The sequence below is a fragment of the Lygodium microphyllum genome, chromosome 22 (assembly GCF_053477565.2).
Source record: "Lygodium microphyllum isolate KBCC chromosome 22, Lygodium_microphyllum_v1.1.10, whole genome shotgun sequence".
Taxonomy (NCBI): Eukaryota; Viridiplantae; Streptophyta; class Polypodiopsida; order Schizaeales; family Lygodiaceae; genus Lygodium; species Lygodium microphyllum.
In genome coordinates this window covers 49,863,782-49,891,402 of record NC_141156.1, presented here as the reverse complement: position 1 = coordinate 49,891,402, position 27,621 = coordinate 49,863,782, and the positions used below count along the sequence as shown (strand labels likewise).

Genomic DNA, 27,621 nt, shown 5'->3' with positions numbered 1-27,621 from the left:
CGTCATCAAAGGAAAGCAGGTGGGCGTGACCCTCGATGGGTCCGTCCAATGATAGGGTGGTCCCGGTTAGCTGGGAGCTTTTCTAAATCCGCGATAGAAATAGGAAGACGATAAATTGACCAATTAGTCATTAGGTAGAACCCACTTGCATTGTTTTAGGGGGCCGGAATGGGATTTCGCCTTATGGGCAGAAGGGTTGACGCATCACACTCCCCTCCATCTCCCATTCTCTTTGAACCAAGTACAATGACAAGTCTGCTTCAAATCGAGTAATCTTGTAGAAGTGGGAACTCGAAATTATGGCTGTTAGGAGACCCGTTTGATTTTCGGAACCCAAAAATTTAGGTCGATCCTAGTGGGTTCGGCCGGAACACTTCTATTGTGATGTAAACTCAGTGGGGTCTAAGTGACAAGCCCTATGATGTTCCAAGGGAGCGCCGGGCAGCGTCATTTGGAAAACCTATTGATGGACTACATAAAGGTGTGCCTTGGAATGAGCCTGGCTGACACCTCACATTCTCTCAACCTCTTGATTCCAACACAGTTCCAATAAGATATTGCATGTGCTTGCTATATAGCATCCGTTATTGAATCCATCTCTTTTTTTGTGGGCCCTGTCATGCATGCACCCTAAAACCTCAACCCTTGAGCAAGACCCATGCTGGATTGAGGTTAGAACCCATGGTTCAGAGGCTAGGACACACAATGGTTCAAATAATAGAACACAATATAAATGTAACCTGCCTGAGAAGTTGGAGGGGCTGTGACTGGACTTCCTGCAAACACCAGGAGAACATGCTCCGCAGCCATGCTTCCAAGTTGGAGTTTTTAGTGTATTAGCTGAGCCCCCACAGGTGACTGCTCTCAAAGGAGGCGAGTGTCTTTATCGATGGTAGCTGGAGAAACTTGAACCCACAAATCTTGGTTGTGACCTCAAGCCTTACCCTTATATGCTACCAGCTCAAGACCTTTAGGAGTAACGTTGTAAGGTAGCTAAAACTAGTTTGAGTACATACATTTTGTTTGTCTTCTAAATATTCTGCACTTAATCAGTTTGCACACTCTACTTTCAGGAGATCCACCATTTCTTCAATCTGTAGACATTTACTTCGACAAAGCAGCTAAGTTAGCATCTCCTGCGCCAGACATCCTTGCTCAAATCAAGGTAGTTGAATTGACAGTTTTAGCCAAACAATATTTAGCTAGCTTGGAGCTTTTGAGGAACTGAAATCAACACGCACATTTTAATGATGCTATCTCATCCCAGATGTTTGATTTTTCCTAAGAAGAAAACGAGAACTATACTGCTTTCCTTTTCTGCCTGAAAAGTGTGAATTCTGACTAGTTGACCCGTAAGGGTTTAGGGGAGAAGTTGAGAGAGAGTACTTTGATGTCCCTTTGAGTTTTCCTCGCTAACATAATGTTTGATTTTAATACTGATAATACAGGCTTGTAATAGCCTTCTGAAGGTTCAATTTCCTCTGAAGTGTTCAAATGGAACTGTACAGCTTGTTGAAGCATACAGGGCACAACATTCACATCATCATCTTCCAGGTCTCTTGTTATTTTGATTTGCAGGTTTTTGGTGTCAATTGGCATTTTTTAGAAAGCAGAAAGGTAGGGTATCCATGCCTGAATTGTAGTGCTAATCTTCTCTATCATTTCCTGTTACTCTCTCAAAACTCTCAAGCGCTTCATTTGTTAACTGACACAGATCAGCAATCATCACTAGATATAGTAAAAGTGTAATTAGTCATCTAAGCTTCCCACTCGGTCGTATATAGGTTTGTACCCAACTGTTAGGCTTAAATTTTCTTAGTGCCATTGTATGTATCCTACTTCAAAGTTTCTAGCAGTGTTCTTAAACTTTGACAAGCTGTAGTACTTTAGATTGCATATTATCCCCAACTTCATATAGTATGTTACACACAATGTTTCTTATCAAGTGATAAAAATATCAACTTTACATTGTGAGATAATGACATTGCATGGGATCTTTGTATTTCTTCTTTTTTGCTTGGTATTGTTTGCTCTGTGCACAATTCACATGAAATGCAGTTTAGAAATGCTTATTAAATCTTTGGATCTGCATTATACATAGTGCTGCCTGATTGATCAATTTTAAGCCTTCAGGTAAATTCTGTATAACACTGCTCTCCTGATCCCAGTTAAAGGGGGGATTCGTATGGCCCCCAATGTGGAAGCCAATGAGACAATGGCACTTGCTGCTTTGATGACTTTCAAGTGTGCCTTAGTTGGTGTTCCTTTCGGTGGAGCAAAGGGTGGCATAAAAATTGGTAATCTTGATTCCACTTGCTAGCACCCTGAAACTATGGAAACTTTGTAATTCTATGATAGAGCCGCATGAATCTTACAAAACTTGGATAACCTTAAATGTTAAGGAATACAGCAGTGCATTGAACCTTGTGTTTCCTGTACAGATCCCACAAAGTACTCTACAAAGGAAAAAGAGTCCATCATAAGGCGCTATACATGTGAGCTAGTGAAGAAAAATTTCATTGGTCCTTCAATTGTACGTATGTTCCTTGTTCTCTCTCATAAGTAATTGTAAAGTCCCTGAAGCTATGCTGCCTGCTCTCTTTCCTACTCAGCAGTGTCCCTTTCTGCCAATCCAGCCCTCTCAGGCTGCAGTCCTGCCTTCTTCATTGCACCCATACTCCTTAGATGCTCCCTTTTGTCCAACCCTGGACGAGTCTTCTGCCCTCACAACCTCCATTCACTTTCTTGCCCAAGCTGCCTCCATCTCCCTACCTCTATTCACCCTTCTCCTTAGGTGTTGGAACCACCCCAACAGTGGCCTAAACAAGATGCTTTGGATGTTTCATCACCAAAGATAGAAGAAGTGAGCGAGGCTCCAAAGAATGCAGCCAGTCCACCACCATCATCAAGGGACTCCAGTGCAGCCATCCATGCACCCTCAATCGATCCCTTCTTGCTAATTTGTTGTGCTTCCCATATAGAGCTCACCCTTAGGGACAGAGTGATGACCCTTGAGGCATTATCTCTGGTTTGCAGATTGGTTGGAGATCACCTTGTGGAGACTGGGAGGCACGAAGATTGAGACAATCAGTGTTCGTTAGCAGCAACGAGACAGAGAGTGAGAGAGAGCAAAGTACAGAGTGTGCACGATTTGTGGGTACAATGACGAGTATACCACTTTAGGTTTTTAGATAGATATATATGTGTAAGTACAAGTGCTAAGGGTGTGTTCACACATGAGCACATTAAAAGGCACGAGGGCCTTTATTCCCAACAACCTCCCACCTAAAGGCAATGTGCCTTAAGAGGAGAAAAGAATCAGCTAAGTCTAGGTATGTACAAAGTTGAAATACATATATCTATCCAACTCCCATCATCTGTCGGCAATGAGCAAACCACTCTGCTGGAAGACCCTTTGTGAGAAGGTCTGCAGGATTATCATCTGTATGCACTTTGACAAGATCAATGCTCTTGCTGTCAAGTACATCTCTAATGAAATGGTACTTTACCTGTATGTGTTTCGTCTTCGCATGAAAGACGGGATTCCATGCTAGCATAATAGCACTCTAACTATCACAATGGAGAACAGGTAACTCTATAATGCCAAGCTCTCCCACCAGACGTGAAAGCCATAAAGCCTCCTTGCATGCCTTAGTGGCAGCCACATACTCTGCCTCTGTAGTAGACAATGCAACACAGTTTTGTAGCCTAGAGATCCAAGAGACTGCTCCTCCTGTGAATGTAAACACATACCCAGAAGTGGACTTTATGCAATCCGCATGACCAGCATAGTCTGCATTCGTAAAGCCAATGACAAATGCCTTCTTCTTTCCAAAGCAGATGCACAACTCCTTTGTGCCTTTGAGGTATCTCATAATACCTTTCACTGCTTCCCAATGCTTTTTACCAGGATTTGCCATGTATCTGCTAACCACTCTCACTGCAAAGGCAATGTCAAGACGTGTAGCAACCATAGCATACATAAAACTGCCAACAGCTGAAGCATATGGTATCTTGGCCATTTCAGCCATCTCATCATTAGATGTAGGGTTTTCCTCTGCACAATTTTCACATATGGAGGCAATGAAACCCCAATTGTTTTCCCCCCCTCCATATTGAAACGCTGAAAAACCTTGGAGATATACTCCTACTGAGATAGATAGAGCAATCCTTTCGACCTATCTCTGAGTATTCGCATGCCAAGAATGTGATTTGCATCACCAAGATCCTTCATGCCAAAGCTGCCATGAAGACTTTCCTTCAGTGAGTCAAAGGCATGAGTATCCCTGCCAGCAATCAGCATGTCATCAATATACAAAACCAAGATAACAAGCTGCCATCTACTGCCTTCTTGGTGTACAAGCAGTGATCCACTTGACTTCTATGAAAACCTTGAGACTGCATAAATGTATCAAACTTATGATACCATTCTCTTGGTGCTTGTTTCAGCCCATATAAACTCCTTTTGAGTTTACATATCATCTTCTCTTTTCCTTTTTCCACAAACCCTTCAGGCTGCTGTATATACATGTCTTCATGCAGATCACCATGTAAGAATGTAGTCTTTACATCCATCTGTATAAGCTCCATATCTTTAGCTGTAACCAAGCCCAAAATGGTTCTCAATGTAGTCATCTTGACTACAAGAGAGAAGATCTTATCAAAGTTAATTCCATGTTCCTACTTGTATCCCTTCGCAACCAATCTTACTTTGTACTTTGGTGAGGAACCAGAAGTGGCCTTCATATTGTAAACCCATTTGCATGGAAGTATTTTCTGCCCTTTAGGCAACTGCACCAAGTCCAAGTGCCATTTTTCTCAAAAGATTCCATTTCTAATAACATGGCTTTATACCATTTCTTGCTGTCCTGTCTATCCATTGCTTCCTTGAAGCAAGATGGTTCACCACAGTTTGTCAATATGACATAATCAGCCACATTGTTTGCACCAGGAACAAATCTATCAGGTTGTCTAGTAGCCCTAGATGATCTCTTAACCCAATGATCATTGTTTGCTGGCTGTTGAGCATTTTCAGCTTGTTGTCCTGGCATTTCAGCCTACAAATCAGCATTAACAGCTTGCTGTCCTGGCTGTTCTTGCACATGTAGTGGCTCATTATCATGGGCAATAGTTGGCTGATCATTTCCAACATTATTTTCTGTATATACAGATTCATTTACAGCAGGTATTTGCTGCTGTACAATGGGCACATTTTGCTGTCCAAAAGGTATTTCTTCCTGGAATACAACCCTACGAACCTCCTCAATCTTTTTGGGCTGTTTATGTATGCGATCTTCCCGGAAGATAACATCATTGCTACATACTACTTTCCTTTTCTTGGGATCCCATAATCTATAACCCATTTCACCCTCGTCACCATATCCTAGGAAAATGCATTTACAGGACTTTGGCTCAAGTTTGCTGCGTTTTTCTTTACGAATGGGCATAAAAGTCTCACAACCAAACACTTTCAGATGAGCATATGAAGCTGGCTTGCCCGACCATGCTTCTTGGGGAACTCTCCCTCCCAAAGACATGTTTGGTGACCGATTAATTAAGTGTACGGCTTTCATAACAGCCTCTGTCCAAAAACCATGGGGTAATGTAGCATGAAACAGCATCGTACGAACCTTATCCTGTATGGTCCGATTCATACGCTCTGCAACTCCATTTTGGGGTGGATTATAAGGGGCAGTGAGCTCCCTCTTTATCCCTTTGTTGTCACAAAATGCCTGAAAGGCCTTGGATACATATTCCCCACCATTATCAGAGCGAAGACACTTAAGTGTCTTACCTGTTTGGATTTTCAGCCAATACCAAGAATTTTTTAAACTTATCAAGCACTTCATCCTTGCTACGAACAAGGTAAACCCATGCCTTTCGTGTAGCATCGTCGACAAAGGTGACAAAATATTTCTTTTCCCCTAAAGATAATCCTGGCATTTGACATATATCAGAATGTACTAACTTTAGAGGAGAAGATTTTAGCGAAAACTTTTTATGAGACATCTGTGCATGTTTACCATAAATACAATGATCACAATACTCAAAATCGGCATAACGAAGACAAGGCAAGTAACCCAAACAAGAAAGCACTTTCATTCCTATTTGACTCATGTGTCCCAGTCGGGCATGCCACAAAGAAACACTTGGCTGCTCGGTCACAGCAACAATATGATCACTCACACTAGATACATGGAGAGGATACAAGGTATCACTTTTACAATCTGTGGCAATCACTCTAGATCCCTTACAGATCTTCCATTTCCCATCACCAAATGTGGTATGAAATCCATCATCTTCTAGCTGCCGTGTACTAATCAAGCTCTTCTTGACCTGAGGTATATGCCGTATATGTTGAAGTGTGAAGACAGAGCCATGCTAAAACTGCAACTGCATACTGCCAATACTTGCATTGTTGCATGCATAGTTGTCCCCAAGATGGACAACACCATGTCGACCCCCTGTATAGGTAGAGAATCACTCACAATGAGGGGTGACATGAAAGAAAACACCTGAATCGAGAATCTAGGTATGCATGTCATCATCTGCATCATCTGCAAGTAAAGCATGTGTACCAAAGTGTGAAGAGACCAAGAGTACGTCATTCCCATTGTCACTGTTATGAGTGACTACATTCACCTCTTCAATTTTGACACTGCTCTTCTTGGGTTGACCCTATTTTTTCTCTTCCTTGCTATCATCTGTCTTCTTGCCTTTTTCTTTCTCTTTCTTCCATTTGTAGCAATCACGTTTAAAGTGACCCTTCTTGCCACAATGATGGCATTCAACATCTTTGCCACGTGATTTACTACGTCCCTTGCTATCATATTTGCCTTTCTGCTGTGATTTGTCCCTAGTATGCAAAGCATTGGAAGACTTACTGGATGCATTGTTCTGAAGATTCATTTCTTCCATGAGTAGAGCACTCCCACATTTGCTTGCGGCACTCTTCTGTGCATATAATTCTTCCAGTCGAGTCCAAATAGCATATGCAGAATCCAAACCTTCAATGTTGAACAACAGGCATCAGAAATCGATAGCTCAATGGTTGAGCATGCAAGCTCATTTAACCCATCCCAATCTTCCTGTTCCATGTCTGCAGGCTTTGCCTGCTTCGTTCGCAACAGGATATTGTAGCACTATTTTTGCCAAACTGCAAAGTTACGTGCTCCTTAAAGCTTCTTTATGTGCATGAGATTGTTGCTGTCATTGCTGCCAGCCATGATTTTCAGCCCAAATGTTACCAAAAAATTCAGCAAATTCAGGCCCAAACTGTCACACAAGTGACCAAGGTACAAACAAGTACCAACCAGCAATAAATGACCACGTAGAAGCAGAGATTTCAGATCTGTAATTAAATTTTCAGAAGCACTAAACCATGTGCTACAGCATTCCACAACTGATTACAACTATTCCAAGGGTATATACATCACATTACATGAGAAATCCCAAATTTTAGCTGCAATTTCTGTTGTACATGTACCCATGGGCACAAAATTTGACACGCACGGTCAAAAGCCCCAAAATTTTGTGCTCAAAGCATTAACCATACATTTGCATTGTCTCTGACATGCATAGAACAAGCCAATTTTGCCAAAATAGAGCGATATCAGCAAAACCCCCTAAATTTTTGAATTTCTAGGTGTCCAAATTGCATGGAATTAAACCCACATGTACATAAAATGACCAAACGGCACACAAATTTTGCCCAAAATGCAAAAGCCCCAAATTGCATGGGGTCCAATGTGCATCTATGTCGAGAATTTGAGTAAATTTCAGCCCAATTTTGGCATGTACATGAAAAGCCCCAAATGTCGGAGGCAAAATATCACAAATTCTTGCAATTTCTGAGACAGATATCATTGTTGTGTCTTGCTCACATCAAATCCTGACAAATCCCCAAATTCCTCAGGTCCGGTGTGCACAAATTTCAGTGAAATTAAAAAATTTTCACTAAAATGTGAAAAGCCTCAAAATTCCCAGGCAAATGTGCACCAATTTTGCAATTTCTGAGTCAGATTGTCCAATTCTGCGTTAAGGTCCCCAAATCCGGGAAAAGCCCCAAGTTTCTAGGCCTAAATCTGCACAGATTTGCGCAATGTGCTTGCACGCGTGAACAGCTAGAGGAGAGGAGGCAAAAATAATCTTAAATATTTCCAAAAAGAAGAGAAAAATGGGGGGTCAACGGCCGTTCAGGTCCCTGACCTGTCAGGTGACGTGGCGCCTGCCAAACTGCCGCCCGTCCGCTGGTCGCGGTTTGACGCCTGGCTGCCGTCCCATCAGCTAAAGTCGCCTGCTGGTTGCCTTCCGTGAGCCCCGCTAGTCTCTAGACCATGCCGTGTCTGTCGTCAGCGCCACGCTGCCACCCCTGCTCCCTGCTCGACTGGTCGTTCACTGTCCACGACTCTAATCAAGTTTGCGTCACGCTTCTGCGCTAGTCGACTGCCTCTTCTGCACTTGTCGACTGTCTCCTCTACTCACGAGCCTTCTTGCAACTCCCTTGCACCTATCGACTATCGATTGGTGCTCGTTGAGTCCACCTAGGACTCCTGCAACACCTGAGCTGTCTCTTGCCCGCTCTAATACCAATTTGTAGAGACCGGGAGGCACAAAGATCGAAACAGTCAGTGTTCGTTAGCAGCAGCAAGACAGAGAGTGAGAGTGAGCAAAGTAGAGAGTGTGCACGATTTGTGGGTACAATGACGAGTATACCACTTTAGGTTTTTAGATAGATATATATGTGTAAGTACAAGTGCTAAGGGTGTGTTTACACCTAAGCACATTAAAAAGCACGAGGGACTTTATTCCCAACACACCCCCTACCCTTACCCTTAAGGATTCCATCCAATTTTCTCTTACCAGCACCCTAGCCAGGGTGACCTAAGTGGTACCCTTCAGAACAAGTGTTTCAAGATCTAGTTCAGCTCATTTGAACAGATGGAGACAATGCTTGTCACCATCTTGCTTGACGTCAAATCTTTAGTAGCATACTTCGATAGATGGGTTGAAGGACGAGACTATACCACACTTGGGGATTGTTACATCCTTGGACATTCAGATGGGGGCTAGTAGCATTGATTATTGTGGTCATGAAGTGACTTAGCACAAATGCAATAAGGATGCTTTAGGCGTAGGGCAGTCAAGTTCTTTTATAGGACTCAAGGCCCTATTGTGCACATCATTGTGTGATTACCACTCTTGGACTCTTGATCCATACACCGACACATTTGTACACCGGGATAGAGTGGACTAGTGTTATGGGACACTAGCTCTTGGGACATGGTCATGACCCAAAGTGTTGCTGGCTCCTAGGCTTAGGGGTTTGGATCTATGGCTAGGAGGTGAGTTTGATGTCCAATCCCTCAATGAAACCTCCACCTAGGATCTGACCTGCACATAAGACATGGCACAAGCTATATCCACGAACATATAGGGATTGGACATCAGACTCACCTCCCAGCCATAGAGCAAAATGGCTCACCTTCAAGCTCGGGAGCTAGTAGCACTTTAGGTCATGACTACGTCCTAACTTGCATCCCATACCACCAGCCCACACCATCTTGGTGTATGAACGTATCAGCCTATGAGCCAAGAGTCCAAGAGTGGTGATCACACAATGATGTGCACAATACGGTCATAGGGCCTTGAGTCCTATAAATAGGATTCCGCTACCCTAACCCTGAAGTATCCTTAGTGTGTTCTCACTAAGTCACTTCATGACCATAATGACCAATGTTACCAACGCAAATGAGATCTCCAAGGATGTAATAGGGATGGCATTGCCATCACCAACTCCTTTCCAGGCCTTGGCAAGTGCTTCAGTTCCTACCTATTTGAGATTGGCAATGCATTTGGCCATATTATACAAAGAGACAAAACCTTTGCTGATGTGGTTTTGGAGGGTCCCACTACTATAAGTCTGTCAAGATTATTATCCCTATAGGATCCCGTGATGCCCTCCCTTGGACCATTGTGATTCCTCGCATTCACGGAGCATTCCTAGTTCAACTAGTATCATACTCAAGTATCCTTGGCCAATGCTTATCTTGCAAGAAGATGGGCCATCTAGAAGCACACTATCTCAGGACAGTGATGAGGGAGGTGTTTGGCCTCAACCTTATATGAATGAGGCAAAGTGCTCGAGACTGTGCATCGCTAAGCAGAGGAGGCAATACCAGTGACAAAGAGCAGACTAATGCTGGAAAAATACAAGGATAGAGATGCCCAGAGTAGTAGAAACAGGTTGAGGGACAATGGAGAGTAGTTAGAGACTCAACTATAACTATTTAAGCAGTGCCACCTCGACCATCTATGGCTTTTGTAGACTCTTCTAGCCCTTGACGAGTTAGAGATGCCACAACCCCATGTATTAGCAGCCCCTCATGATCCAAAGATTGCACAACCAATTGTTGCAGAGGCCACTTTGGGACTAGTGCACCCCCAAAAGACAGTTGCTGCAGCCCCATTCGTCAGTGTGATTCCTTTGCTTTTTGTTGATGCAACAACTTCCTCAGTTTCCATAGGCCACTGAGGTAAGACTTTAGAGAGAATACCATCGTAGGTCATGGACCCTCAACAGGTGGAGTAGTAGTTGCCCCACATGGGAGAGTAGGAGATGGATGACTTTGATGCACACTTTGAGGACATTTCTCTTTTGTTTGAGGCAATAAAGCTAGTGGAGGGGAGATTTGATAGGGTGTACTCGAGGAGACAATAGAGACACACGTGAGCTGAATAGCCACACTAGTCCAAGACATTCAGACACACCCCATGAGGGTCCTCTCATGGAATGGACTAAGCTTCAGCAGATGACTTTTCAGGTAGGGTTGGAGCCTCATCAGACAGGACTTCCATAGAGCACTAGTGGGAGGATTGGCAGATTTTATCATGGTATAAGAGCACCACGTCTCCAAAGAGAGGATGCCCCAATTCTGTGAAAAGTTTTTGCCATGATAGAGAGGATATCTCGATGTTTTGGGAAGCGTCTACCCAAGCAGAGCTACACGTATTGGCCAGCATTCGTGGGAGCCATAGAGATCCAAACAAGAGTTTGTATATATGTTGAAGGTAGTGAACTTAGGAAATGCAACACGTCTCGGTTCTAGGGAGAGCCATGTGAGTCTTAGTGAGAGTGGATGATCCACTTACTGGTTTGTTAGTCATTTATGCCTCAAATGGCTAGCGTGATAGGAGACAATTTTGTACTATCCTAAATCAGTCCCTATCCTAGATTGACCTTTGCATATTAGATGTTGGTTTCAACATGATACCTTGGACGATAGGAGAGGCAGGTGCACAAAGATCATTAGAGGAGAAGGGTAGGCTGCTTGGGAGTTCATATTTCAAATTAGAGGACAGGATCATTGGTTCACAACAAATTTTGGAGGATCCACAGGTTTCTCCGGTTTTGAGGGAGAGATGGGGAAGCAAGGATAGAATCTTCTCCCGGATTGATAGGTTTTATGTGGATGACTAGGCTTGTGATAGAGATGGCGTAGCTGGCAACATTTCTAGTATGACTCTCTTGAACCATTCACCCATTCAACTAGTTCTTTTGGAGAGAGTTAGAGCACCCAACTAACTCTAGTATCAAGATTTTAGAGCATTTGTATCATGATGACAATCTCAATGAGTTAGTAGCATGGAATTGGGGATCTAGACCTCTCTCAATTGGATAGGGAGCTGGAGACTTGGACGAGAGCTTGCAGGAGATCAGCTTCTTTAGAAAGGGGGCCATGAGGAGGAGACAAGGTCCTCTAGAGAGGGAGATGACTACAAGAGCATCATTGGTTGGAATGAGATGCCATGGTGTCGTGAGTTTTTAACTTAATGCTCTTTAGATACTTAAGTTGGATACTTGAGCTATGCATATGTGAGCTGCACATGTGAGATTAAGTTGAATTTGTGTCATGGTGATAAATAATCCTAGTTTGGGTAGTGGGGAACATTGGCAAGAGTTATGTAGACAGGTGCCAATGGGGTGCTTCGTGACAAATCTTAGACAAGGACATTGATGAATAGCCCCTTGAAATGACTTTTTTTGTCGTGGGGTTTAGGGATTTAAATGATTTGATGCCCTAGACTAAGGTTTGTGTGAAAGTTTCAACACTTATAGGTTCAAAGAGCTTAGGAACATAACATTGAGGCTGGAAATGGCCAAAGTTTAGTCATGGGCCATGCATTTCTTGTCCAATAGAATTATTATTGGCTGGAAATTAAGTCTAGGGGTTGAGTTTTCCAGGACAAGTTATAGACTTGACAATTAGCTATGTTTGGGAGCCATGCAAGGTTGTGTGAGGCCATTTTGGGCAGATTTTTGTGTGAAGAGATTGGATTAAGGATAATACATAGAAGCTGATGCACATTTTGGAGCACTTAACAGCTGCTGAACCTGATTTTGGGTAGTTTGAAAGGGCAAAAACACTAACCAGCCTGCCCTCATTGCAGGCTCCCTTCCCTAACTATCCTGCCCCCTGCCCTTGCCTTGACTATCCTGCTCTACCTTGACTCTCCCACACCCGCCCTCACTGCATCCTCCTCGCCCTGCAGCTGCACCCCTATCTGTTCTGACCTGCCTCCACCTGCCTCCACCTGCCCCACTTCTGACCATCCCCCATCCCACTTCTGACTGTTCCTGCCCTGCTCTCACCTCACCTCTACCTGTAGTCTTTTCAATATAGTCTTGTCACATCACGCTGTGGAGTTGTCACATCATGCAAGGCATGGGAGTAGAGATGACAATTGGTTTTGTAGCTAAATGCAGGTGCGGGCTAGGAAAGAGGGTACGACACTTCATTAAGGCTCCCATGGCACATGGCTTCCCCTTTTAGCATCCCACACATTCCCCCATTTCGGGACACGTCCTCTTGTGATGGAACTCTACACTGAAACACACCTTTCTGGGGATGCTTGGGGAATGGATCCCATGTTTTAGGACAATGTCCCTATGTTCTAGGCCTACATCCCCTGTGTCCCCTATGACTATGGTACTAAGCTTTGGGGCCAACAAGTTGCATGTGTGGTGTAGGAACATTCTAGCTCCAATTATGTGTGCATTTTACTTCTCACTTTACAAGTACATTGAATTAAGTGTTTGTCAAAATGTGGTTTACTGCCCTTTGGGTTTCCGAAAGCTAATTTCACCATCTTTAAGGAGCTCCATGTATGGAGTTTGCAAATGACACAATAGTTTATTTACACAAGGATGAGAGCATCTTTAGGGACTCTGTAGCAGCCATAGAGGTCTTTAGCAGAGCATTTTTTGCTTAATTAATTGGCACAAGTCATATTGCTTTTGGGTATGTGAGACTAGACAGCTGGATTAGAGACATTATGAGGAATTCACTCGGGTTTGCCATGGGACCATAGTGAGATATCTTGGATGTCATATGTGAATTGACATTACTTCAAAGCAGTAGTTAGCACCTCTTCTCTTGAGCATCAGATAGAAGCTCCTTCCTTGGATCTCCATGAGACTTGCTTAGCAGATTAGCTAAGTGAAGCATCTCATTAGGATCTAGAGCAGATGGGAGCCTAGCTAGGGAAAGGATGGCTTGGGACATTATTGTTTACCCTAGATGCAAAGCATGCTTGGGAGATCATAGACCTAGATAGCTAGAGTAGAGCCTTATAGGTTACACTTATAGACCTTAATAGCTATAGTAGAGCCTTATTGGTTAAGCTCATTGTCACGGGTCTCTTCTAGGTGAGGAGCCTTGGAAGAAACTTTACTATGGAGGCTATAGACTGCTACACCTACACTTGGAGGACCATGGCAGCTTAGCATTCACTATATTTTTTGGGAGATCAGGATCAGAGATCTAGGAAGAAGCTTTGAGGTTAGATTTGCAGCTGCCATCATTAGGGCCTAGAGATTTGTTTCATCTAGCCTTCATCAGTTACCATTGACCACATTTGAAAAGAGGAGGTGGCAGCCTCTTCTTTTCAATCATCATTACTTGAGATTAGAGACTCTTGGACAGAGAAATTATCTTTTGTGGGCCTCATAGAGGTGCCAAAGTTATGGTACAAACTATGACAGAGGGAGTCCTTGAGTGGAGGACAGATATAGCCACTTGTCAGACCTAAATTGGTCTAGTCTCCAGAAGGGACAACATTCTGGGGGTCATTGCAAGTAGTAGAGACTGGATCTTTGCTTTCCTGGCGGAGGAGGAAGGCTGCTTTTCAAAGAAAGGACTTGGATCGGTAGAGTTCACGGGCTCTTCTAGACAAAAGATTATAGTAGAAGACTATGAGAGGAGATGGTATATCGACCCAGACCTAGCCACCTACTTGATTTATGGACAGAGACACTAGGCTTACGAGAGGACGACCTATGGAGAAATGGTAGGGTTTGTAAGGAGGAACACAGGGTGTGTGGCAAACACAGAGACAAAGAACTCAGAAATCAATGAATGAATGAAATGGTGTATCATGTATGATGGTGATACAATGGAGCCTCAGGTTTCCATGTCTCATAGACTGGTACTGAGGTGAGCTGAGATAAATCAATGACATTGAACAAGGCTTGAAGATGACTGAGCTTTCCCAACTGACTAGGCAGTGACACCTGTAAAGGGATCTGCACTGTGAAGGGAGCAAAGCAGTCCTGGAAGAGGAGTGTCAATGACAAAGATGAGAGCTGCTCTGGATGAAGGCAACTGCAGTCTGATGATGGAGGACAATCTCAGATAATGGAGGCCAACTCCAGAAGGCAGAATGCTGCTGAAGATGATCATCAATAGGCAGGCAAAGGATGCCAATGATGAAGCCTGCTATAGGATGATAAAAATGCAAAGTATGCTGGTGATGTGGATCTCCAGGAGATGTCAGCTCATGGCTGAGTGGAAAAGATTTGATGATGATTTGTGGAGCTATTGGATCTGCCCTGACTCTTGAGAGGCTAGTGGGGAAAGCTATGGAGCGATTAAGAGAGGATGACGGAAAGGTGAGAAGCCTTTCTACACATTTGGGAGCCAGGTACTTCTATCCTTTTTGGAGGACAGTCTCGTCTTTCTGCGTCTTGCCCTATAGATACACTATTCCATTGCAATGCAGCAATCTTTCTGACAGGAAGAACTAGGTCTCACCGGAAACAATCTTATTGATTCTTTTGGAGTTTGTAAAGATGTGTCCTCTGCCTGCAAAACTCACCAGGTCCCATCATTGTACGCTAAGATTGGTGTAGGTTATCATGGTGTTAAAAAATCGTTATCTTTTGGCTTTAGAGTAAAGGTGTCCTCTGCCTGCAAAACTCACCAGATCCCATCATTGTACACTAAGATCAGTGTAGGTTATCATGCTATCAGACTATCCTTATCTTTTCTTTTTCTAAATCCAAAGTTGCCGCTGGAACGATCCCTTGTCTGCAACATTATAGTCTTTTGTTGCTCCAATCACTAGAGTCTACAAACAAAATGTTGTTTCTGGTGAAAATTCAATTTCAGCACAACTCATCTTGAAAAAGCAGCGCCTGCTCCTTGTATGCTCTCCCCATGCATGCTCCTCTATAGCCTGCTGACCTATCAGCCTGAATCTAGGGGGAACATCTGTAAAATGTGGGTGCTTGCCTAGTTGTTTGGTTGGGGCAGCCATTTGGGGAGCAGGGAGTACAAGACATGCTGACCATGTGATTTGCAGGTACAATGATGTAGGGTTTTCATGTGACTGGCTGCATCTAGATTGCCTACTCTAGGCAGTGGAAAGCGTAGAAAACAGTGGGGAAACAAAATTTTCAGGCATGTGAGACCTGTAACAGATTGGAATTTGAAGGCCAATTAATGTTCACCTCTGCAAAACAGCTTGGCACAGCTTTCCCAATTTCAGACTTCATCTCCAAAGCCTGTGCTAAATGCTAAGGCCTCTTTCTGGGCTTCATTATCATTGACCAAGCTCCTTTAACCCTGGTTAGCTATTCCTTGTCACCTCACCAGATAAAGTTTTCACCCAACTAAACTAAGTTTTTGTCTTACATGTGCAGGACGTACCAGCCCCTGATTATGGAACAGGGTCCCAGGAAATGGCTTGGATCAAAGTGAGGTGTTTTTGCTAAATTATTAGCTGTGTATTCTAGTTCAATTATTTTAAATTAAGCAACATAAATTTCATTTGGCAGAAAAGTTCGTTGCTGATTATTGCAGGATACATATGAGCATTTGCGAAGTAATGACATCAACAGTGCAGCTTGTGTGACGGGAAAGCCACTTGAAGATGTAATTTTTGCTAGTACATAGTGAGCCACTCACTGTTTTGAGATGCACATCCTTCAAACTTAAATTGAGATGTTAAAACTTGCAATGCAGGGAGGAATTCATGGGAGGCAGGAGGCAACTGGTCTTGGTGTATTTTTTTACTTGAGAGAGTTCTTCAGCAATCAGGTATTGACTTCAAAACCTATACCAAGTCCCCATGAGCAATACTCTACCATCAGTTTACACATGCTTGCTTGATGTTAAGGCCAGTAAGGAATGGAAGGTCTTAGTTTCCATGCAGTTTAGCATCAGCTTTTTAAACTCTACTAAGTCAAGCTTCTTACAGAAGTTCATGGAAGAACTGGACCTGGATCACGGAATAAATGGAAAGAGCTTTATTGTACAAGGTTTTGGGAATGTTGGTCAACACACCAGTATTGTAAGTTACTGCCTCTTAGTCATCATTTTCTCTCTCTAGTCTGTGGTTGCTGCCTCCTTCAGCTCCCAATTCTTTTGAAGGTTTCCTATCCTGTGCATAGGTTCTCCATCACCTTACAAGTGTGCTCTATCACTGTGAAAGGGGGTTCCAACAACCACCTTGTTAACAACATCTACAACTTCTGAAGGTCTACGAGTCCCAGCCTATCTTTCTCTGTTGCAATGTGACAATAGCAGGGTCATGGGCTCAAACCATCCCTTATCATAGGCAAATCCTTTTTCACTTTGAATTGTAGCATTGCATCGATCATTCACAGCATCATTGTATAATGAGATCTTGCTTTGAATCCTTCCTGCATTAAAATTTGAGAGGAGAAAGAAAGAAAGAAAGAAAGATTTATTAATGTCTCTAAAAGGCTAGAGTGGCCTATGAGACCATAACCAATACAACTGGTATCATCATCTCTCATCAGATAAGAAGAGATAAAATTTATGTGTAAGTTTACATGGTAGATTGGAATGAGAAGTATGGAAACTGAAAAAGTTGGAAAAAACTAAGTTTAAAAGATCAAGAGTGTAGAGTATCTCCCCCTCGATCTATGGAATCCACCAAGACTCTGCAAACTACCTCCGACTAAATCACTGTGCCAATCTACCTCTGTAACAAGCAATTGTGATGCAAATGTGGCACATATGAGCATGCCTATGTTGCTGAGTAGGTACTCTAGGGCATCATGCTCTGTGTAACGTTGTAGCTCTATCAACTGTGATTCCTCCTGATGCTATATCTCGACAACGCCTATCAGTAGGAGATGTAGTGTCTGGGGTGGTCGTGGCTGGGGGTTCAGCTACATTGAAAAAGTTTGTAACTGCTCTCTGGAGAGGTGGATGATGCTAGGGTCGCCTCCTATCCCATAATAATAATGCTCTGTGTCATTGGAGCTCCAATAAGAAAAGGCCTAAACATCTTTGGTCCTCATAGTCCATCATCTGTCTTAGTGGTCCAAAGCCCTCCTTAAAGAGGCAATGATAGTGGCCTCGGAAATATGGCTCCATCGACCTGTCTCAATCATCAGCTGATGCGATGAGGTGTGAATCTGATCGATAGCAACTCGGAGTCCGTGGAAAAGTTGAGCATCCATGTATCTCGGCCTCACTATGAAACCGTCATGAGAAAGCTGCAAGAAGTGACATTGGTACTGTGCCGTTTTCATGCCTAATGGGAAAGGGGGCTTGTGTTGGGTATTTTACTCACGCCTTACTTACGCCTACGCTCATATGGGAGTGTCGGTGATCAGTAGGACACTGGGGCACTTTTTACTCTCGGTAGGAGAGGTTTTTTCCCCCAGACTTATGGTCTTATTATCGTATGTACTTATGTGCTTATGTTACACACATTTAGGCACTTAGTGTGTGTCGGGTGTGAACACCCCCCTACAACCCTAAGGTTTAAGGGTTGTACTTTGTACTTTCATATTACACTCATTCAGTCGATTCTCTTGGGTGTCGTGCTTCAACTCTGTCTCTCTCACTCTCACACTGTCTACTGAATCTGGCTGTATCTCGATCCTCTGCTCTCACATTTGGTATCAGAGCTGTCCTCAGGCAGCAGCCAGGAGTCCCCGCCAGTCTTGCCCCCGAGTCGCCAGCTCAAGACCTGCCCAGTTTTACCCTGCGCGCAGCTCACAATCAACGCGCAACACTGCCCTGTCCCAGCGCACCACCAGCAGGAGCCGTCAACATCCCAGACGCGTCACGTCAGCTGTAGGCGCTGATGTTTGTCAGCGCAGCCTTCTCACATTTCGTCGTCGCCTGCAGTCGTCCACGTCAGACGTCAGCGTCGTCAGATTCGTCAGTCCGCCTGACACAGTCTCGTCACGTCACGAAACTCCACGTCAGCTCGCGAGCAGCTCCACCAGTCCGCCAGGGCCCCGTTTCCTGCAAGCGGAGTCAACGCCTGCTCGTGACCACGAACTGCCCGCCTACCCGCGTCAGAGTCGCTGCCCACCTACCCGCGTCAGACTCGCTGCCCGCCTGCCCGCGTCGGAATCGTCAGCCCGCTAATCGACAGCCCGCCTGCCCTATCCACGTCGCCTGCCCGTCAGACCACCGTTTTTACCACATGCCCAGGTAAAATTTTCAAAATTTTTATTATTTCAGCCCAGAATAAAATTCTGGAAGCGGAGGTTCACACGCGGTTGACACAGAACTACTGGAGAAATAAATTTCATGCAAATTTCTGGACTGAATCGTCAGAAATTTTGGGGCTTTTGTGTATTTGGAGGACAGATGCATTTAAACTGCTGATACAATCACAGATCAACTGTTTTTGACAGAAATTTTGGCAAAAATTTTGGGGATTTATTCATAACAGTGTTGCATTGCACTGTTTGCACCTTGGGAAACGTGCAGTAAAAGACAGTTTTCTGACAGAGTACGCCATTGCACATTAATTGCAGAAACGTATTTGCTGCAATTTTTGGAAATTTGCAGATTTCCAGTTCGTACTGCTTTGACATTGCTCATTTTGTCTTTGGAGATTTGTCATCATGGCAAATCAGGGAGGTGATGTTTTTATGTATGTATCCAAGGAGGAGAGACTGGACGGAAACAACTATTCCCTTTGGTCATTTATGATAAAAATGTATTAGTGGCCAAGAATTTATGGGATTATGTCAGTGGAGAGGAAACTCGGTCGGGAGTTGTAGCTCCCGCTACTCCTCCTCCCCATGGCGCACGTGGACAACGGGGACCTCAGCCCGCTCCACCTCAGCCACTTCCTCCAAGAACTGCAGCTCAAAAAGCTTGGGATACCCGTGATGCACAGGCCTTGTCGCTGATTGCTCTGGCAGTTCAGCGGTCCATCATACCTCATATCCGTTCGGCATCTTCTTCACGAGATGCATGGTTGACTTTGGAGCATATGTTTGCAGGAAAAAATGAGACACGGATCTCTTTCTTGAAGAAAGAGTTGGAAACTCTGAAGATGCATGAAGGTGATTCTATGCAGGATCACTTAAACAAGATTCAGGACTTGAGGGAGCAGCTCATGAATGTAGATGAGTATTTTTCGGATGCACAGTTGATATCCACCACCTTGAATTCCCTATATCCTTTGTACTTGTCTTTTCATACTGCATTGAACCTCACTATGAGGATTGCTGAGCACCCACTCACTTTTATTCAGCTGGTTAGCTTGCTTCTAGAGAAGGAGCAAACACGGAAAAATAGTGGTGTGGATGCTATAGTCTCTGAGCAGGCTTTTGTGGCAAGACAGAAAGGCAAGAACAGCAAGGTGAAAAATGCTCCACAGAGTTCTGGCACTTCTGGCACATCGCAGAATCAATCACAAGGGGGGACGCAAGCAAAGAAAGGAAAATGTCATTATTGTAAGAAGCCCGGCCACTATATCACTGAGTGCAGAAAGCGCATTGCCAAAGAGAAGAAAAAGGAGTCAGGAATGTCTGTTTCTACTACTCCTTCCACTGCTAGTGAGTCCGCGTCCTTTGTTGTGGACAGGGACTATTGTTTTTACACTTGCAGTTATGATATCTCTTGGGCCGATAGAGCACTTAGCTCTACAGAGGATGCTGACACTTGGTTCTTTGACAGTGGTGCTTCTAGACATATCACATCTCGCAGAGATTTGTTTGCTTCAGTTAGTGCACCTCCCGTTGGGAAATCGGTACAGTGTGCCAATAATGCATCATACCCTGTTCGTGGTATTGGGGAGATTCAGCTCACAGCCATTGATGGCTCTATTCTCCGCCTGCAGGATGCTTTGTTTGTGCGTGGAATAAAGAAGAATTTGCTTTCTATTTCTTCTTTGGCACGTTATGGTATGCAGGTCACTTTTGATGATGACCGTTGCATGGTTCGAGAAAAAGAATACATGACATTGGTCTTGACAGGATCTTTGTGTCATGGTTTATATGAGTTGGATGCTCTTTCAGTAGATCAGTCAACATACTTGACATCCACTCTTACTCGTGCTATGATACAGGCGGAGTTATGGCATGCTCGTTTAGGGCATGTAAACTTTGGCAGCTTGATGCTTTTACAGCGTACTCAGATGCTGGATGGCTTACCTCTCTTGGAGAGACCTTCTGAGCACTTATGCGAGGGATGCATTTTGGGAAAAATGCATCATTTCTCATTTCCTCGTGATGTTGCTTTCAGGGCAACAACCAGATTGGAGTTGGTGCATTCAGATGTTTGTGGGCCTATGCAGACCATGTCATTGGGTGGTTGTTATTATTTTGTGACATTCATTGATGACTTCACACGTTTTTGCTGGGTCTATTGTTTGAAAAAGAAGTCAGAAGTGTATGATTCATTTTTGGCTTTCAGTGCACTTGTTGAAAACCAATGTGGATGCCACATTAAGACTCTCCGTTCGGACCGAGGGGGGGAATACATGTCCTCTATGCTGAATTCTTTTTTGCAGCAGAAGGGCATAGTACATCAGTATACTACAGCTTATACTCCACAGCAGAATGGGGTAGCAGAGAGGAAAAATCGGTCACTCATGGAGATGGCCAGATGTATGCTGAAGGCAAAGAGCTTGCCTCATAGTTTTTGGATGGAAGTAGTCATGTGTGTTTGCCATATTTTGAACAGATGCCCTACCAAAGCCTTGAAGACCATCACACCATTTGAGGCTTGGAACAGCCGTAAACCTTCTGTTGGTCACTTTCGTACCTTTGGGTGTCTTGCCTATGCCCATATTCCACAGGTACTTAGAAGAAAATTGGACAACAAGGCTGTTAAGTGCATTTTTATGGGATATAGCAATGAGAGCAAAGGCTACAGACTCTATGATCCCGTTACTAAGAAGGTTTTTGTCAGCAGGGATGTTGTTTTTGATGAAAAATCAGAATTATCCTTGGTTGGTTTGGACACATATCAGGCTGCCCATGATGTTTTTGAAGGGCTGCTGCCCATTACTTTTGGTGATTCAGCTGGAGGTTCACAAAATGAACCTAATGTTCAGCCAGCTGCTCCTATGGATAGTGCAGAAATTCAGCCATTGGCTGATCGGAATATTCAGCATCATGCTGAAACAGAAATTCAGCAAGAGCTTGCACACAGCCAGGAAGCGAGACAGTTACCTAGATGGTATTTGCAGACTATGCAAGATAGTCCTTTGGATGCACCCATGGCTGGTCGTACTAGAAGGCAAACTCGTTTGCATGATTCAGCACATACTATGGAGTTTATGATGGCAGCAAGTACTTTTGATAATGACGAGCCTGAATGTTATGAGGATGCACAACACAGTGTGCATTGGAAGGCAGCCATGCAAGCTGAATTAGATTCTATTACTAAGAATCAAACTTGGGATTTGGTGTCCTTGCCATTTGGGAAGAAAGCCATTGGAACAAAATGGGTCTACAAATTGAAAAGAAAAGCAGATGGATCCATTGATAAATACAAGGCACGGCTGGTAGCTAAAGGCTACGCACAGAAAAAGGGCATTAATTATGAGGAGACATTTGCTCCTACTTCCCGTATGACGACCATCAGGTCTATGATTGCATTGGCTGCACATTATGGTTGGACAGTTCATCAGCTAGATATCAAGACTGCATTTTTGCATGGGGAACTTCAGGAGGAAGTTTATGTACAGCAGCCCATTGGTTTTGCAGTTGAAGGCTCAGAACATTTGGTATGCAAGCTCCAAAAGGCACTATATGGTTTAAAACAAGCTCCTAGAGCTTGGTATGAAAAGATAGATGCTTTCTTGCTTGGTCAGGGGTTTCTAAACAGTTCATCTGAGTCTACCCTTTACGTATGTAAAGAAGGGGGATCTATGCTGATTTTATGTCTTTATGTTGATGACCTTTTGCTCACTGGAACACATGCTGATCAGATTTCAGCATTCAAACAAAATTTGCAGCAAATTTTTGACATGTCTGACTTGGGAGTTTTGCATTACTACTTGGGCATCCAGTTCATACATAATGCTCGAGGTATTGGGTTATCACAGTCACGGTATATTGGGCAGCTTCTTGAGAAATTTGGCTTACAGGATTGCAAGCCAGTTACTTCTCCCATGGAACCTGGACTGAAACTATCATTACATGATGACAGTGATTTGTTTGATATACATACATATGCTCCTGCAGTTGGATGCCTTATCTATCTATGCAATACTAGGCCAGACATACAGTTTGCAGTTTCAGCCTTGAGCAGGTATATGCATCAGCCACGTATGTCACATTGGCAAGCTGTCAAGCGTGTTTTCCGCTACTTGCAGGGTACTCGTTCTCTTGGGTTGCTTTATGCCAAGGGGGGACCACTGCATTTACATGCTTACAGTGATTCTGATTGGGCTGGTGATTATGATACACGTCACTCTACTAGTGGCAATTGTTTCTTTCTTGGCACTTCTTGCATTTCTTGGCTTAGCAAGAAACAATCCACTGTTGCCACATCGTCATGTGAAGCTGAATACAAGGCAGCTTTCACCACCACAGTTGAATGCGTATGGCTTAGACGCTTGCTAGCTGATTTGGATGTATTTGTTACTGAGCCTACTCCTTTGTTCACCGACAGTCAGAGTGCCATTGCAGTGGCACGGAACCCAGTGTTTCATGCTCGCACAAAACACATTGAGATTCACTATCACTTTGTCAGAGAGAGACTACATGCAGGTGATATCAGCCTTGTCTATTGTCCTACCACCAGTAATGTGGCAGACATCTTCACCAAAGCTCTTCCTCGCGACAAATTTGAAGCATTTCGCGATGCTTTAAATTTGATATCCTTTGGTGGCGGATGATCCTTGTACTCTTGATCACTCTTCACTCCAGGGGGGTTTGTTGGGTATTTTACTCACGCCTTACTTACGCCTACGCTCATATGGGAGTGTCGGTGATCAGTAGGACACTGAGGCACTTTTTACTCTCGGTAGGAGAGGTTTTTTCCCCCAGACTTATGGTCTTATTATCGTATGTACTTATGTGCTTATGTTACACACATTTAGGCACTTAGTGTGTGTCGGGTGTGAACACCCCCCTACAACCCTAAGGTTTAAGGGTTGTACTTTGTACTTTCAAATTACACTCATTCAGTTGATTCTCTTGGGTGTCGTGCTTCAACTCTGTCTCTCTCACTCTCACACTGTCTACTGAATCTGGCTGTATCTCGATCCTCTACTCTCACAGCTTGGACCAAGTCCTTTCTATCTCCACTTTAGTGATGTCTACTCTGATCACACTATTCAGCTCTGCACAACTGAGGCTCAAAGTAGGGCAGTCGAGGCTGTAATCAAATGGTGGCAGTCTATTTGTACTCATGCCATGTAAATTCAGCCACGTGCTCATATGTGCATACCAGCACTATCTATCTCCCTTTGCTGCAAGTTGTCTTGAAGACTCCAGCGCTAGTCTAGGATATCGGTTTTTAGAGAGCTACCATATCCTCTGGAGGAAAGTAATTGCTTGGAATAATGCCTCAACTACCATGGGTGCAGCGCATAATTCTGCCTGGATGATCTCCTGTGTTACTGAGGCTTTTGCCCTTATCATACGTGCTATCGTCATGACTAGCTATCTTTCCATGTGTTCCCAGCCATCATAATGTTGTGCTTCCGGTCCATCACAGTCCATAAGTGGCATCCATCTAGTATGATAAAGGCTTGGGCCCCAAATGGCTGCCCCATAGAGTAGTGTGGGCATAACTAAAGTGTCAAAAGGCCACAATTTGGTACAAGGCTCTTGAAACTGTATGTGTGCACACTGCCGCTCTAGAGTACCCAAAGCTGCATATGCCCATGCAAGCCTAGCCTCCGAAGTCTCCTTCCATGAAAACTGTGGCCCCTGGAAAGTGACCCTGAGGGATACATATTGTCTAACCATTTTTCCACAAGCTGACCGTCATTTCCACAGGAAAGAGAGACAGAGACAATGAACACAAAATGGTGACCAAAATGCAATCTATTCTTTAGCATTCCCTCAAGTGAAGTGAGGCTCTCTTACAACATACAGTTAAAATAGCACTCATGTATGTATACCAAGCATTGTGTCCTGGCACCTGTATACAAAGCCAGATGTCTTGCTACATGTCACAATTTACACCATACAGTTAAAATAGCATGCATGTATGTATACCAAGCATTGTGCCCTGGCACCTGTATACAAAGCCAGATGTCTTGCCACATGTCACAATTTACCCACGCCCACACCATACAGTTAAAAGAGCACTCAGAAATATATACCAATCCATGTATCTTGCTATGAGGTGAGGCACTCTCACACCATATAGTTAAGATAGCAGTTCCATATGTATACAAAGCCATTTGTCTTGCCACATGTCACAATTTACCCACTATAATAATCTACTCTCTACTAATCTAACGCACCAATATACTTGCACTTTCTAACTCTAACAGCCTGAAGAAACTTGATATAGACATAGTCACCTTCTTCAGACCTCTCATTTTATTGTTTGAAGCATTCAGCACATCCTCTCTCAATTGAAGCATTCAAGAAATTTGTAGTCGCTGAAGCATTTAGGATGTTTAGAATGCTATTAATGTCATAAATCCTCATAGATTGCTCCTTGAATTTGGTATATATTCTAAGAACATCATTGGCAATGTGTGGCGACTCCATGAGCCAAAGTTAGTGTATGTTTTGGAAGCAGTAGTTCAATATATTGATTTTCTACTTTCAATGAGCAGATTAAATCTGGCAACTGTTTTTCAGTTTGTGCAAGGAGCAGGGGGACGAGTAATAGCAATTGCTGAGCTTGATGGAGGTCTGGTTGACGAAACAGGAAAAGGGCTAGATGTTCTGGAAATTCAGAAGTATCACAAAGAAAAAGGCACAATCACTGGGTTTCCTGGAGCAAAAACTGTAAGTTGAATAAGAGGACCATACAACAGTATGTTTATTCTTGTTTTGGTGTTTGTGCAAGCATGCAGATGATCATAGATGTGCCTTGTAGCATGTGTGCATTAAGGCACCAATGAGCCCTGTTCCACTCACTCAATCCCTTGATTCATATTGCAGGGATTGCACCATCCACATAATGAGCCCTGTTCCACTCACTCAATCCCTTGATTCATATTGCAGGGATTGCAGGGATTGCACCAATGAGCCCTGTTCAACTCACTCAATCCCTTGATTCATATTGCAGGGATCGCACCATCCACATAATGCAAAGCTTATGTATCATTTCCATGGGGGACTTGCAGTTGGTAGCTAGCTGGCATAGATTGAGCAGCACTGGGTTTGTCAGCATTGTCCACAAGACTACATAGGGACTCCAATGAAACAGGTTTGATCATGCAAGCGGCCAAGTTTGTGTGGAGAGGGACTTGCAAGATTGTATGCTGATGTGGAGCTGAGCTTGGACTGTATCACCTAGGAAGCTTTTGGCTAGCTGTCAGTCAGCCAAGGTAAGTACTTGCTTTTCAAGGCTGGGATGCAGATCATGGCCTTCATCATCGAACCTGGCTCTTAAGCTGCAGTCAAGGTAGGCACTTGCTTTACAAGGTTGAGATGCAAGACATTTTCTTCATCATCAAACCTAGCTCCTAGGCAGTGGTAAGCTTGAAGGCCTTGCACAGCCAACAGGTGTTAGAGCCCATTGGCACTTTGTACCCTCTGTTGTGGGAGGGGATTTTCCCTGTGTGAACACCCACTTTGGGTGTAGGTGATACATCTTAATGTTTGTACTTCCCATTCATTTTGCATTATAAAAGTACAAACTTGTATCTGCTGTCTCTTTCTCTCTCTCGCTCTTTTTCTTATTGTTTCTTTTTGCTTTAGCTCAAATCCAACACCTAGTGTTCTCTTGGTATAGGGACTAGAGGATTCCCAAGTTGTACTATCTTGAAAAGATTTAATTGAGTGCAAATCTGACAACTCTCCTAGGGCTCCCAAAGTTCCAGCCTGTCAAACTTTGTGAAATAACAATTGATTGTCAAGCAGCCTCTATAGTAGCCTGACAAAACCTCACTCACTACATGTTTCTTGAGCCATGAAAACATCACTAAATGTTCCATATTCCTCAGCTAGTCATCAATAAGGTGCACACATTCCTCAGTCATGTTCAATGGAGGCTTCATTTCTTTACTGTAGCAGATTGTAGGAAGTATGTAGTTTTAAGTGAGAGGTCTAAGATGCATCGATCTTTATGCTGACCCCATGAATAGTTCAAGCATTAAAGTGTGGGGTATGCCTCTTGGTAGCCAGTAATATTTGCCATAGACATGACATTTTTGAGGCACAACACATGTCATTTCATTGGCTATTCAATATGCTAATGATTCTTTATGTAACATGTCCACAATGTATTGTAATCTAAAGCATTACCTTTCTTGATATGTGAACTCAGAATTTTCTACCATGATTCATGAATGCTAATTCGAATCAATGTATTCTGTAGGTTTATAATTCATCTCAGATTCTGGAGTTTCCTTGCGATGTGTTGATTCCAGCAGCTTTGGAGTCCCAAGTGCACACGGGAAATGCTCCTCGTATCAATGTATGTTGTAACCATCATCTAGATAGGGAGAATTATTGAATGTCACATTCTCAAAAGAAATTCGTCTCATTTCATTACCAGCATTGTCATCATAACTGGCTTTCTTTTCTTGTTCAAAATTAGTCTGCATGATAAATCTAATTTTTAGTCATTTCTGAGAAAAGGATGAAGAAATTTGATTTACTTACCCCTTTAGATTTTGGGATGTGTCCCAAGCAAACATGGGGAATGCTCCTTGTATCAATGTATGTTGTAACCATCATCTAGATAGGGAAAATTATTGAATGTCACATTCTTTGAAGGAATCATCATAACTGGCTTTCTTTCCTTGTTCAAATGTGCATGATAATTCTAATTTTTTGTCATTTATAAGAAAAGAATGAAGAAATTTGATTTAGTTAGCTCTTTAGATTTTGGGATGTGTACGAGAAAGAAGCATTTTATGAGAAGTTGTGCTTTCCCTTGTGCTGAAGCTCAAGCACAAGCTAGATAT

At 43.4% G+C, this 27,621-nt stretch overlaps 1 protein-coding gene across 11 annotated transcripts in view; it reads left to right on the top strand.

Annotated features, from left to right (window-relative positions):
- The window catches only part of LOC148017135 (uncharacterized), a 123,838-nt gene that overhangs the window by 66,880 nt on the left and 29,337 nt on the right, over positions 1-27,621 (top strand). For 8 of the 11 annotated variants that reach the window (XR_015687844.1, XR_015687843.1, XM_087662501.1 and 5 more), the window contains 10 exons: positions 1,074-1,165; positions 1,449-1,554; positions 2,169-2,297; positions 2,442-2,533; positions 15,983-16,036; positions 16,143-16,214; positions 16,305-16,379; positions 16,540-16,632; positions 25,343-25,492; positions 27,030-27,128. Coding sequence is in view for 9 of the 11 variants with exons in the window: in XM_087662501.1 (XP_087518627.1) it covers positions 1,074-1,165; positions 1,449-1,554; positions 2,169-2,297; positions 2,442-2,533; positions 15,983-16,036; positions 16,143-16,214; positions 16,305-16,379; positions 16,540-16,632; positions 25,343-25,492; positions 27,030-27,128 (962 nt within the window). In the remaining 2 variants the exon portion in view is untranslated. The remainder of the gene's footprint in view (positions 1-1,073; positions 1,166-1,448; positions 1,555-2,168; positions 2,298-2,441; positions 2,534-15,982; positions 16,037-16,142; positions 16,215-16,304; positions 16,380-16,539; positions 16,633-25,342; positions 25,493-27,029; positions 27,129-27,621) is intronic. The other 3 variants (XM_087662505.1, XM_087662504.1, XM_087662503.1) reach the window with 2 other exon arrangements.